General features: G+C 42.6%; 1 protein-coding gene and 1 pseudogene across 8 annotated transcripts in view; both read left to right on the top strand.

The window, feature by feature from the left end:
- ADD3 (adducin 3) overlaps positions 1 to 3028 on the top strand; it is a 112247-nt gene extending 109219 nt beyond the window's left edge. For 6 of the 8 annotated variants that reach the window (XM_039871254.1, XM_039871253.1, XM_039871256.1 and 3 more), the window contains exons 14-15: positions 17 to 112; positions 751 to 3028. In XM_039871254.1, coding sequence (XP_039727188.1) covers positions 17 to 112; positions 751 to 1040 — 386 coding nt within the window. In that variant the 3' untranslated portion in view covers positions 1041 to 3028. The remainder of the gene's footprint in view (positions 1 to 16; positions 113 to 750) is intronic. The other 2 variants (XM_039871260.1, XM_039871259.1) reach the window with 1 other exon arrangement.
- Positions 3029 to 4522: 1494 nt separating this feature from the next.
- On the top strand, positions 4523 to 4635 carry LOC120610101 (uncharacterized; annotated as a pseudogene).
- Positions 4636 to 14985: the final 10350 nt, after the last annotated feature.

Raw genomic sequence — 14985 nt, 5'->3', positions numbered from 1 at the left:
AACTCTTATCCAACAGATGCTGAGCAGGAATTACTCTCAGATGACGCTTCATCTGTTTCACAAATTCAGTCTCAAACTCAGTCACCGCAAAATATCCCTGAAAAATTAGAAGGTATTCATTGTAATTTTCCACAGCATTCACTGAGTTAATTTAAGAACTTGTTCATCTCTCATTTGTTTTTATGTAAGGAAATTGCACACCTGATTACAGTAAGTTTACCATGATTTTACTTGGAGCTCCCAGATATTTTATATTTTTTATTAAGTGGGATGCTACTTTTGTTTGATGTTTATATTGACTTACCTTAATCTGGATTTTGGTAACCCATAGTCCTTAAGAATTTGTGAAATTAAAATTGGTTTGTCATATGTCTTCCCCTCAGAAGCATGAAATATTTTTCAATTTTGATTGCCAAATGACCCCAAATTAAAAGAAAAATGTATGTTGTCTCCCTCAGTTATTTTGCCTTGATTTGCAATGAAACGGTCAAGTCGTCGTACTGGACTTGCCTAGCCTTCATTCTTTGGTCTAACAACTTTGTTCCTTTCTCCTCTATACTATTTTTAAAAATTAGCCTCATGCTCATAGGTCTATAGTCTATTAAAATAATGACCTATCTTTATTGGAATTAAAGTAATGCCTTAATATGTTGCTAAAACATTTTGTGAAATAAAAAATTTTGCTTTATTTTGTAAAATAAAGCAAAGATGTTTATGTAAAATGACCAAAAAATCCTCCCCTTTTTGTAGAAAACCATGAGCTGTTTTCCAAGAGCTTCACCTGCATTGAAGTGCCTGTCGTGGTGAACGGCAGGGATGACGTGCGTGATGTCGAAGATGAGCTTGCCAAGCAAGTGAGCAGGTTAACTACAAGCACGACCATAGAAAACATCGAGATCACCATTAAGTCTCCAGAAAAAATTGAAGAAGTCCTGTCACCTGAAGGCTCACCTTCAAAATCACCATCTAAGAAAAAGAAGAAATTCCGCACCCCTTCTTTTCTGAAAAAGAACAAAAAAAAGGAGAAAGTCGAAGCCTAAAAAAAGTATTTTTCTAATTATTATTACAGTGTGACATTGCACATTTAAATACCACATTTAAGTTGATCATTAATATGCAGTGGTAGATCAGATGGGGGTATGTAGCAAACTGGACTTTCAGAACTGGAAAGGGGTTTTACTAAAAGAAAAACATATTATGGAAGGAACTTTCAAATTCATCTCTCATTTTATATATCAAAAAAAGGCTTTGAATTTGAATTTTTAAACAATTGCTAGTTTTAATTAGCTCTGCCCTCATAAAGTGTTATAATTCACCGTAAACAGATATCGGTCTGAATTACTTCAGGCCTTCTCTGTAATATCTGTTGGAAAGAAATTACCAGTGAACAAGGGAGAGAATTTTTATTTCTCAACACCTGTTTTACATGGTGATCAGATTATAATTTTTTTATCATTGATTATCGACTGTACCTTTTTGGTTCCCATTGTTTCAATGGGCATTAACAGAATGCTTTAAAAGCTTCTAAGATAAGAATCTATAGCATTAGTATACACTGGCACATAATTTTTTAAAGAAAATATATAAGAAAAGATTCATTTGGAATTTTATTCATAGTATAAAACTTCCTCACCTGAAGTAACTTTGTTCGCCAAAAAAAAAGTCATTTTAGTAAACTATAATTTTTGAAAACTTCCTTTTTTATTAGTTTAGAAAGCCCCTTATTTTTCAACAGAGGGGATTTTGTACACATAACATGGGTTATTTAGTTTAGCTCTGGCAAAAACAATTTTTGTATGTCGAGGTGTTTGTAGACCATTCAGTATAAAATTGTCATAAGCATATTAGCCTACCGTTTAACAGCAGAGCAGGTCTGAGGCTGCTTGGTACTAAGTGTGCTTACATATAATTAAAGAATCCAGGGACTTGGTATCAAAAGGGGATTAGAGCATTTAAAGGTATAACTAGATTCATATTTGAACCTTATAACGTATTTTTCTCTTAGTTTTGCTAATAAATGAAGAAGCTCTCATATGGTAACTGAACGAAAAGAATGAGAAAGTGAGAAACAAAGGGAACAAAAGAGGAGTCGTGAAAACAGTTCTGGTTCGATAATGCATAGTCACAATGGGGTCTGAAGCGTAATTTACTCCAAACATGTCCCAGATTTCTAAAATTCTGCTTCTCTGCCAAAATCATTGTATTTCTTGGTTGATATTTCAGTTTTAAAAGGGTCAAATCCTTTTACCTGATGTATCTTTGGAAGGCAGCACTGAAAGAAATCGGTTAATTCTAATCCTCCCCCCTACCCCACTCCACCCCACCCCACCCAGTGAGAAAACCACCACTTCTTATTTTTACAAAATTTTCTTATCTTTTCAGTTAACTTTCTTTCTAATGTAAATACAAACTTAAACCTAGGCTGAATATAGTTTTGTTTTCCCCCTTCATCCAAGTGATGTCACAAATCAATGTAAAATCAATGATCCAAAATAGTGGGTAAAAATAATCCAAAGTGTTTCTGGAGGGTGGGCTGGCATGTAAAACGTTACATTGATTACGGCACATTCTGGGCTGGTTCTGTTCGACTGTTCGTGTATGATGATGTAAAGCTGAAACAGAGCCAGAAATTTCATTCTAGATCTCACTAACTACTGGAATCAGTGTTTTAATCTCTTAGTGAAAACTTTCAGTTGCTTAATTCTGTATTTGAGGATTTTTTTTATGTTCTACATCATTTATGTTGTATTACAACGTATGTAGAAACAGTAACCTGTGAACTATGCTTTTCCATAACTTTTTAAAAATATATATATCTTAAATGAATGCAGTGTGCATAAATATTTTTTAAACTACAACAGTGAACTATTTGCACCTTTTGCTAATGCCTCTATTTACTTGCTTTGGCATAAAGAATGAGCCAATGAACTTCTGTGTCCTGTGGAAAATGTATAAATGTTATCTGATATTGCTCTTAGATGTAATGCTAATTAATGTTAAATCACAAATAAACAGTATTTTAAATAGACAGGTGTCATGAGCTTTGAATTCAGGGTGGTTACATAGCCTGAATTAACTTTGAGGACTTGAGTTATATACTGAAATGAGATTTTGAGTAAGATCGATGCTTCTGAATAAGGAGTGTTCTGATCAATTTGTTTTCAAATTAGTTGAAAATTAACTATACACAACCGTTCTTGTTTCTGCTTACATTGGAAGAAATATACTCGAAGTGAACTAATTTTTGTCTTAATACAGAGTGTGGTGACCTTAACTATATCTCTGAGATCGAAAGATCTTTGAAGGATTTAGGATTCTCAGTCTCAATTCTGCTGCTCACATCTATGGATGTAGAATAGGAAATTATTACGGAATATGTCCTAAGTATATATACATTGCCCTTCTCTTTGATTTTTGTTTATGTAACAATAAATAAAGTAGAACAGAAAGTAGGTTATAATTCTACACATTAATATTCAAAAGAATTTATGCCCTTCCAGCTCTTGTTCAGTTATAGATGTATTCCTGTATATCAGTTATCATGGTGTCAGTGTAATTTTATTGTTTTTTTCCCTACTTAATGTAGCATAATCAGACCATCCTAGATTTTCAAACTAAATCTCTCACATGAATGATTTGATTTTTTTTTTCCACTTTGTCCTAAAAATAGAGGGGAAATCATGTTAATTGAAGGTTCTGGTTAATTGAAGTTCTTACTATAATTACCCATTATAAAAATGAAGGGTTTGGGCAGAGAAGAATAGATTCATAGTCTTGGGCATATTTAATTATTACCTTGGCTTGTAAATAACCTTGTGGTGAAAAAATGCTGTTTTGAAGGGAATCTCAAACTTCCCTTCCATAAAGCAACAAAGACAATTATCTTCACTACTCACTTGAGAGTTGATACAGCTTGAAAGATATGTTGCCTGTGTCTTCCCTTCTGTCGATTAATATTTTCATTCGGCAGGGAATAAAGAGAACCGAATGGATCATATTGTGACAGCATTGGTTTCTCTCAGCATTAGCTCTTATTTTGCCATAGGCAGAAAACACATAAAGGCACGACGATTATTTTTTAAAACTGAAGAGTAAGTAATGTAAACACATCTAAGTTGCAATCTTAGCTAAACCAGCATTTTAAAAAGAAGTCTTCGCTGTGGCCACTAGAGGGTGCAATAGACCTAACAATCTAGTATGTTTCCAGTCCTTGCACCTAACTTCCCTTTTCTCAGTCAGTAGGCACCATGTTTGCTGTGAAAAACCCAGAACTTGGAAGCGAAGACATTTAATTTGCTGCTTATCATTCTCCTCCTTCAGTTGTTCCCAACTTTGTTGTACCATCCCATCAACACAAATACTACCAGCAGGGACTGTGATATCCGTGGAGAACACGTTGAAAACTTTTGAGGCGTAGTCTCAGAAAGAAGCTATGATAGAAAATGACAGCTCAGGGCAGTTTTCATACCTGTGAGTGGCAATATAATGCCTCTTTAAAAAATAATTGGCATTTTTTTTTTTTGTCTATAGCCATGCCACCCTCAACACGCCCGATCTCATCTGATCTCGGAAGCTAAGCAGGGTCGGGCTTGGTACTTGGATGGGAGACCACCTAGGAAGACCAGGTGCTGGTCTTTTAATTAATTAATTAATTAATTAATTAAAATTGGCACTTTTTGACTGGGGAGATAATTGATAATATCTATTGCTTGTTGACACCTGTATATCAAAGATTATGCCAACTACTTTTTCACATGTTACTTCATTTGCCTTCCCAATATCCCAACAAAGTAAATGATATCCCCATTTTGTAGGTAATGAGACTAGGGCTTGTAGAAAACAAAAAGAAGGTGCTAGTATTTCACCAATAGACAGTCAGATTCTAAAATTACTAGTGTCCTTTCTGTGCCAGACCCTGTGTGGCTCCAGTGTTTTGTTTTGTTTTGTTTTTAAGGGAGAGGCAGTTTCCTTAGTTTGGACTATAAGTCCAGTCATGATGAATTCATGTTTTAATATAAGATGAGATATAGATTTTGGATAAAACATTAACGTTTGATTTGGAAGACATTTTTTCAACAAGTCACCCAAGAACGAAGACATTGATGACTCTCTGGAAAGTGGGAATGACCTGTGGTGATATCCTTTAAGATAAAGAACTAGCTCTTGAATCCAACATGACATATCTATACCTTTGCTTAAGATGCAAAAAGAACTTAGGTAGAAACCCTTTATATATATGTAAATATACATATATTTATATTTATATATATATTTACATATATAAAGGGTTTATATATACATAAATATATATATGTATATATATATTATGATTTCCAATGTTGAGGGCACAGAGAGAGGAAATTTCTAAGGGAAGTTATTTTAAAAACCTGAAAAAACTATTTAATCTAGTTATAGAGGTAGTTTTAAAGATAAGAAATATACTGTATCTACTTACAACTTTATTCAGATGAATATACTTAGAGAAAAACTGTATGTGCTATAGATGAGAACAAAGATAAATGCCTTTGAGGAACTTTTGATAGAAAAAAACAATTTGGAAATTCAAGTAGTTTTCAAAGAGATTTTATTTCTGAGATGACCATTAGGGGGCAATCCTGGGTCTAAATTTAGTTTTAGTTAATTGAGTGAACTTGCACAAAATATCTTTGATTTTGGATTGAGAACCTCATTCTGGTTATGCATTGCTAGACGCAGTTTAAGGTTGAGGGGAGTTTATCGATACAAAATTACTTCATTTGCTTCTTGCAGCTTAGTTATCTCGTTCTGACCTAGGATCAGTCCTCCAGAGGAGGAGTGCTGGCCTAATATGCAGCTGAGAGGCGGCTTAGCCAGGATTCAAGCAAAGGTCTTCAAGGCTGCATCTCATACTTTTCTACTATTCTGCAGTCACCCTTGGCGGCCCATCCGATTGTAACCTAGGAATAGCTAAATACACGGTTTTCTAAAATTAACGGCAAATTAATGTTTAAAACTTTATTATAAGAACAGTCAAGAGAAACGTATTCCAAGACCAAGCCTGTTTCTTATTTATCAATAATCGTTTTTCTAAAATTTCAAGTCTGTTAGATGTTCTGTGAGAGTTTTTTGTGTATTCGCTCAAGTTAATCATGATGAGTTCTTTACTGCTGCTACCTCTAATATTTTAAATGCCATTTATACCTTAAACAACATGCTGGTACCATTTGATGTTCCTTCTATAGCAAAAAAAGGAGAAAAAAAAAGTAATATATTTTATTTAGCAGAAAAATAGGTGGATATATATCTTCTCCACAATTATTTTTAAGGCCTTTCTAACTTGTGGTTGGGTAAGTCTTGATCGAAGCAATGTTGAAGGTTATTGATTAAGCTAGCTTTTGTTTTATTCCTACACCAAACTACTGTAGGTTTTGTCCTCTAGGACCAGTCTTGACCTTGCTTCTAATAGTGGGGGAAAAAAATCCCTTATTTTCAGTCCGGGTAATTCCTGTCACTAAACCAAGTACTAGTTCCTTGCTAAACTCCATAACTTAAAATCAGTAGCATTGATTTCATTAATCTAATATGGATATGTGCCGAAGAATATTAAATTTCTAAGAGATCATTCTAAAATTTTAAAATACACTTTTGAAATAAATAAGGACCAATATGCAGTATAAAATCTATAGACAAGATTTTTCCTCATTGTTTGTATAATATTAGACTGCCTCTTAAAAAGCCAGTAAATATGCGAGCCCTATGGAAAGACCAACTTTTAAAGTGTTAATCAATTGGACTTCTTAAACCAAATAATGTCCTACTTAGTTGATTTTTAGAAGTGGAACGGTTATAAAATGTAAGCGTTAAAAAGTAGACTGTTCTGTGGATTTGCCACCGGTTCTCTTGACTTAAATGATCTTTTCTGGGTTCGAAAAACCAGTCGGTGATGACAGTCCTGGCCTAGACCGAGGCGGCAGTGCTGCTAGAGCCCTTTCAATGATTTACCAGACTAGTGTCTGTCCCCACTTAACACGGGGCATTTGCTTTCATAAGCAGGATCTAAACTAATTGGTTTTTTTTTTTTCCAAAAGCAATAGCTTCTGAAGATTCTTATTGAGCAGGAGCTATGGAGGAAGTCATTGTTGCACTCAGTAACTCACCCCTTTCCTGTTGAGTAATGCTCTAGGGGCTGGATTTCAGTGGTGACTGGTTTGATTGACTTCAGAATAGATGGCCTCCTGACAGTTTTATGAGAGAACATGGAGATACAGCCGATGCGTTGGCAGGCACAGGCGAACTCTTCCAAAGGTGTTTACTGGACTAACAAGTTAAGGTTAAACATTACTTCCTACCTGATTTCTATTCTGGAAATGTTGGCTTCAGTTGTTTCAATTGAAATAAAGGTCATTTGAGGCTATTTATTAAGACAACTAAAAATACATTCCAAATATTATCTACTGGTCCACAGTGAGGGGAGGGAGGGGAGAGGCTCGCACTGCACCCGGATGTTTGAGTGTGTTAAGCCTTTTAAAATATGTTGTGTGGTAATTGTGAGATGTTTCATTTTTAAAATATCTGTTAAATAGTTTTACAGTTCAGAACCAAGTATATGAAATAATTTTGTATAGGTATAGGTATGGTCTCATGTCTCCATTTTGACCTTTAGGTTAATATTGAGCAAGAGTTCATGCACCTATACTTGCTAAAGTGAAGCTGAGCGTGGCTCAATTAACTGCAGAGGAACAGGGCAGACTGGGGTGAGCTCTGGAATTCTACCCGCTCACTGAGCAAAGTCAGGCGTTAGGGAACGGCTGAGGCTGAAGCAGCTCGTAGGAAGTCCAGCCCAGCAGGTGAAACCTGGAATCTGGAGCACATGGCAATCAGCCCAAAACACAATCTGGTAAAGTGGTCTGTACCAGGGAAGTGTGACTCCCAATCAGGAATCTGGTGCAGGAAAGCAGGACTGCAAAAGTCTTGTAGCATACGTAGGAGCCCCAGCCACAGGCTACGCTTCAAGAGCAGCGCTTCCTCGACTTCCTGTGGGGCAATGGCAAGATCAAGGCTTCACGGGCTGAGTGTAGTTCTTCGGGACAGGAACTCAGATGTAAGGAGAATGACAGATGGGGTTCCTGTTTTCAGAGCTGAGGTACATGATACTGCTCAGAATCCCAGGAGCAAGGCAGCACTCGGAGCCAAGATACAAGGTCATGACTCACCTGGAGACAGCTGTGGCTTGATGCTGACTGAGCCCAGAGCCTGGAGCTGGAGCTACCTTTGTTCCTCCTGCCTCATCACAACTAGTCCTGGAGACCACAGCCAGGTGAGCGGGTCAGGTGGCCCCAGCCCTCGGGCCCCAGTCCTCCCCACGGGTTCCTCAAGTGTCCTCATGACAGAGACGGGAAGGGACCTGACCTGACCTCCACGGTGAAAGCAGCCCCATGCGGCAACAGGCTCGGCCACACGAGTGCTACAGGGCAGCAGGAATGATGTACTAATATTTCACACCGGAATCTACCTAGGAAGACTTACAACGACTAGTGAACAAGGGCCAAGTGCCACTAAAACGCCTTCTGTGAAGATAGCCACATGTTCCTTGCAAACTAACTTTTATATTTTTTTATATTTTATATATTCACGTATATTTATATATAGATAATATTTTATATTATCAAGTACCTATATAAAAAGCTTTTAAAATACAGTATATATATATATATATATATATATATTCCAAATTTTGCAATGCCAAGAATTCCTGAAAACTTTCAGAAAGTGCATCATTATGAGTGAACCGTGTTCGCCACTTCAAACATGTTCTACTCTACCTACAGTAGGTAGAACGTCTGTGAGATACCACCATACTGCGTGGTGCTATTTATCTAAAGGCCCACATGTCAAACATGGGTCCTCATTCAGAGCCAAAAGAAAAAAAAAAATTAGTTGTAATATCAAGTTTCCATTTTTGCCTTGGCCTCCAAGAAGACTAGAGCTACGTTTTATCTTCAACCAGATTTTCAAAACAGTCCCCTATTTATTATTTCATGCTCATCTTTCCAATCTTGTTCTAATGGCTTTCCATTTAGTTGTAGCTAAATATCTATATGCACTTTTATCATAAGTATCTGTCATCTATTGATACGCAACAAGTCACTAAAATGTAGAGACTCGAAGTGACACTATACATTTCTTACATCTCACAATTCCTTTGGGTCAGACATGCAGGAGCATTCCTGCTCGGGGTCTTTAAAATGGTTGCAGTTAAGACATCAGCCAGAACTGCAGTCATCTGAAGGCTTGACTGGGATGGTTTTCAAGTTGGTACTGGCTGTTGGTGGGAGAATTTCAGTCTTCCCCACGGGTTTCTCAAGTGTCCTCATGAAGGGCATCCCACAGAGTGGGCAATCCAAGACAGAACAAGGCAGAAACCACGGTGCCTTTTATGGCCCTGCCTCAGAAGTCACGCTCCTTCACTCTGGCCAAATCCTCTTCGTCAGAAGCAAGTTACCAAGTCCAGCCGCTCTTCAAGGGGAGGGCTCTTAGGTTTTATCTTTTGAAGAGAAGCGTGTCAAAGAATTTGTAGTCATATTTTTAAAAACCACCACAGGGTATAATAAATAATCAGAATTAGTATCAAATTAGTTATATGAGAAGGTAAAGACAAGAAGAAATAAAGAGAAGGTCATTTTTAGGAGGGAACACCTAGAAAGAACCTGTTCTGTCCTGGGCTCTGAACTTCACATACATTATTGTGTTTCATTTCATAAAATTTATTCTGTTTTGCAGACAAAGATGGAGACTCTAAGAAGATGTGTAACTCGCCCAAGTCATGTAGCTAGTAAATGTCAGAGGAGCAACAGCAAGCACACGTGGGCCCGAGGTCACAGCGGTGCCATCGCCCCGCCTCAGTGGGACATGGAAACCATTCTCGATTATTCACTACCTTGACTTGCCTGCACCATGATCATTCTGCCTCCAGGGAGTAACGTGACTAACACTCCAAGTTGGGTGAATCCTGACGGGGCCGTTCAACTCCTTTCTAAATCCTCTAGAGTCCAGCGGGTGGTAATTCTCCCCATCCGGGCAGTGCCGTGCCTCTCTTCGCCCTTGACTTTGAAAGCCAGCCAGCTTCTCTTCCCATTGCAGCTGGCTGTGACATGGAGGCCGGTGGGACCAGTGGAGTAGGGTGACACTGGGCACAGGGGTGTGTGAGGACAAGATCCTCCCTCATGGAGACTGAGCCAAGCCCAGGAGGGTGGAGATCAGATAGCCCGTCGGCCCTGGTGCCGTGCTGGACTGCAGGGGCCTGATAAAGTCAGGGAACCACCACCCAACTCGCTGTCCTCTTCCAAATACAGATTTCTCCCAATACTGCCCTCCCAGCCGTCAATTGCCATACGACTACTTTCCTCCAAAGATAGCTGGCAGCCTCTTTGCTGCTGCGAAATGGGACCTGAGCAGGGCAGGCCCAGCTTCCTGGGGTGCCAGAGATGCTGGCCAGGAGCTGTGGACAAAAACGATGTGAATTCCTCCCCTACCCTACGCCGCCCTTCCCAGTGTGGGCCACTCCATTCCTCTTAGGAAACAGACTTTCCTGACGAATTCTCTGGTCAAAGCTGTCCATTCTGCTGAGAGCCCAAGCCCGGAGAATGACTGGAACGCGGCTCCACTGGCGGCCTCAGCTCCTACGGCACATTTCCTCATGCAGAGACTTTTCCTTGGAACAGAAGTTGGAGGAACCAGAGACGTTGTCCGAGCCAGAGCTGGGGTAGGAAGCAGGTCAGCTTGGCCGCTGGGCAGGGTTCCGGTCCATACAGGCTCTGAAAACCATCCTGATGAAGGGGAAAGGATGAAGAATGTCAGCTCACCAGAATCCCTCTTAGAGAGTATCTCCCAGCCATCTGTGGATGAAAGCACACTAAGATGAGCCGCTTTGAGGTGCGGGGAGACACTGAGACCTCTCCCATCAATTTCTTGCTAAAGATGAAGATCTGGTTAATAGCCGGGCCTGTTTTCTGGGTGTGGTGTGTGCATTTGAAGCCCATCACTGGTCCCACCCCACCCGGCCCTCCGCCCGCCTCTCTGTGCTCAGCCTCCCCTAAGGGAAGGAGAATAAATACTGAGCGGTTATTAGCTGAGAACCGCCACCAAGTTGTTAGCTCACATAGAGGCACCCAGGGCTGGGCTGCCCCGGTTGGAGCCAGGTGTGTACGGGGCAGGCTGTACACGGGGCAGGTCAGAGCTGGCGCTCACTGGGATACAGGGAAACCGAGAGGAACCAAAGCCATAAACGCTGCTGGCCGTCACCTTCCCCTCCGATTGTCCCCTTGGCTTTATGGTCAGCAGTTGCGGGTGAATTTTCCCTTTCGTCATGGCTGGGGCTGAGCCTTCATGTCGAAGCCCCCAGGACATCTGACATCAATGAGCAAAACGGGGGATCCCGCAATCCTGCCTGTCCATGTTACCTGCAGGTGAATAAAAGTCCTGCCTGGAGGCCTGCTACCTGGAGTTTGTAGTGTGCGTCCTGGGAAGGGTCAGCCTAAGAGTGAAAAGTATGGGAAGGATAAATTCCGTATCTGAGGAACTGCTCTGGGCGCTTTACATGTACGATCACATTCTGGACAAGGCCGCCTGGGGCAGGCACCAACGTCATGTACCCTGTCACAAGCCCACAGAGGTTAAACTACTTGCCCAAGACAGTGATCGGTAAGTTGGAGTCAGGATTCAAAGGCTGGTGTCTCTGGCTCCTGAGCCCTTCGAGCCACTGTGTCTCTCCTGAGAGGTCTCCTCTTCAGTGCATGGGACCTCCAGTTCTTGCCTCTCCTATGCCTGTGCCCCTGGGATGGTTAGGGCTGGGCCCTCTGGCCCTGGGAAGCTCTTAGGGCTCTTGTGTGATCCCTACTGTGATATGATCTTGTCCAGAACAGATCTGGGGCCTGAAACGAGGCTGTGAGTGTCCCTCGAGGAGGCAGAGCCAGTCCAGTGAGAAGATGCTACGTCGTGGGTGCTCAGGGCTGACAAACTCTACTACAGAGCAAGGGAATGTGGCAAAGGGGAGCCTGAGTGGCTGAGAAGAAAGTGAGCATGTGAATTTTGGAGCCAGAAGTTCTGCCACAGACCAAGCTAAGTGGCTTGGGCAAGTTTCTTCCCCGAGCTCAGTTTTCTCAGCTGTAAAGTGGGGATGAGCCCATCTACCTCATCAGGTTGATGTTGGGGATGAAACACGTGTGAGCTGAGCACCTGGCACTGCAGCTAACACACTCCGGGCATCCAGACGCTGTCAATGAAGAGCCTGCGAGGCCCCTGTGGGACCTCCCTGGGCCCCGCTCCGCTGCATTTCTTCAATTCCTGTGTCCTTCCTCCTCTTCATCCTTCATTCTTTCTCTCCCTCTTCCTTCTTCATGACTGGAGGCCTCTGAGCGGACAGAGAGTTGTGACTGAGTGTCCGGCGACACTAGGGGAGGGGTCACTGGACACACCTGTTGGTGGCCTGGAATACTTCCAGCCAGAAAGGTCACCTTAGCCAGGCCCCAAGTCAGGGAGCGTGTGCCCCGTGATAACCACACCCCAAGCCTCTGACCTCCTCACCCCCCCCCTCACTCACAGGCACTTTGCCACTGTCCCTCCTCACCCCTGACTTCCCTCCGCCCCGAGAGTTCAGACCGTGATATCGGATAAACAGTCGACTGAAAAGAGACCATGGCCAGGGCCGCTCTGAGCAGGAGAGGAGACTGTAAACCACCTTGCTCCCTTCCCCCCACGGCCCCAACCCAGAAGAAAAAGAGGCAGGGGATGGAGGGCCCAGGGATCACATGTGTGGCTGGCTGGCTTTCTGTGTGCAGGGTATTGAGGCTGCCTAATTGACAGACAGTAAACATGGATAAAGACTCTGGGGCGGAGGAGGAGGGGGTCGCTGGGATGAGGCAGGATGAGTACTGGGGGACAGGGTTTGAGGGTCTTGGGAGAAGACCAGATGGCTCCCTGCCATGCCCCCATCTGGGCCTCTGCTAACTTTAAGCTGAGTAAGCAGGGCCTCGTGGACAAAAGAATGATATGCACATGAACAGGGTGTGGGGAGTATGGCCTGCAGGGGTGGAAGCCTGGGGTCCCCTCTGTGTGAGGCCTGGCAGCTTCACTCCCCTAGTGGTGCCCCCTTCTCCATCCCCAGGCTTAGTGGGGGGAGGGGACTTGTCCCATCTCCACACTGTCCCTTGGCTCACCTGCTCCTGTGGGGCAGGGTATGTATGGGTCTCCCACGCAGGCCGGGGACAGCTCCACACAGTGTGTTAATTTTCCTGCAAGGGGTTGGGATCTCCACAGCCCTGATGATGGCAGCTGTTTGAGAGAGCCTGGCCTCAGCCACCAGCCCTGTGGCACCCCCAGCATGGCCCCAAATCCAGAGGATTTAGGTTCCCAACACCGGAAAGGATCCTGAATGAGGAAGGGAGCTGCCTGCTCTCTACCTTGGCCCATGAGTCACCCTCACCTGAAACGTGGGCGGGCCGGGTCATGGTCTCCATCCCCCACTTCTGTTCCTGAGCTCTGACCTGCCAGTCAAGTCGATCCTCTCACTAAGGATTGTCCTCCTCTGCTTTCTTTCCCCTTTTCAGGCTTCGCTATGTAGCTAAGTCCTTCCCACAGGGACACCAAGACACAGGAAGCAGGCAGACCTGGGTTCGGATTATGTCCCAGCTGCTTTGACTTCGGACAAGTCATTTACTTTCTTTGAGCCTCCCTTTCCTAACCTGTAACGAGGAAAGCGGGGGTCTCTCTCCCCGTTTTGGCCCCTTTCTATCTCCGTCGTCAGAGTTGTCCAGTCTCCTCATTTCTACCTGAATTCATTCAAACAGGCCCCTCCTGGTCTTGCTGCTCCCAGGAAGACCAAGAGAGGAAGCTCTTTAACATAGAAATCGTGGTCCTGTCACTGCCACCCAGAGTCTACGACTTATCAGAAAAATGAAATCCAACCCTCTTCACATACACGGAGCCGGCTGGGGACCTGGGCCCAGCTGCCTCTTGGCTTCGTTTTCACACTGCCTGCACTCACCTCACTCCAGCCACTCGCTTTCACAGGCCACCGTGTCATCGCACGTGCTCCTTCTCACCTTGGAATGGCACGTCCTCTGCCAGTTCGTCCTCCTGCGGCAAAGGGGAAGGAGCCTGCTGTGTGCCAGGCACTGTGCTAAGCATTTTGTTTACATTATCTCATGAGGCAGGTGCAATTATCAGCCTCCATTTAACAGGTGACGGAGACAAAATCTCAAGTGGTCGACCGTGCTCCCAAATCCATGCTCTCTCATTACAATTGTCTCCCAGTTCAAATGCTTCCTCCTCCAAAAAGCCTTCCCTGACTCCGAGTGCAGAGGCCCGATCTGGCTTGATATCTGGGGAGAGAGAGGGTGGAGATGAGTTTTAGAGAAGCAAAATATTTCTGTTCAGAAAAGGTCCGTGCTCGGTCCAGCAAAAATGGATTTATCGGTCCTATATTCAAGGACAGGTCTGGGTGCTGCGTGGGGTTTGATGAATACAAGTCCTGGCAAGGAAGTGGAGAAATTCAAGTCTCCATACATCGCTAACGAGAGTGTACAAAGGCACGACCACTTTGGAAAACAGTTTCGCAGTTCTTCAAAAAGCTAAACAGTGTTACTCTATGAACCAGCAATTCCACTCCTAAGTGCATACCCAAAAGAACTGAAAACATATCCACATAAAAACTTGTACACAAATGTTCATAGCAGCATATCCATAATATCCAAAAGAGGAGATAACTTAAATGTCCCTCAAATGATGAATGCATAAAAAAACTTTTATTATCCCTACAAAGGGATATATTCAGAAAGGAATGTAGTGACACATGCTACAACATGGATGAACCTTGACAACATTATGCTAATATATGCTAAGAATTGTGTGTGTGTGTGTGTGTGTGTGTGTATTCTATGATTCCATTTATATGAAATGTTGAGAAGAGTCAAATCCATAAATATAGAATGTAGATTAAAGGTTTCCAGG

This window comes from Pteropus medius, unplaced genomic scaffold (assembly GCF_902729225.1).
Source record: "Pteropus medius unplaced genomic scaffold, Ma_sr-lr_union100, whole genome shotgun sequence".
Classification (NCBI taxonomy): Eukaryota; Metazoa; Chordata; class Mammalia; order Chiroptera; family Pteropodidae; genus Pteropus; species Pteropus medius.
The sequence above is the reverse complement of the archived record's forward strand: the minus strand, read 5'-3'. Positions and strand labels throughout refer to the sequence as shown.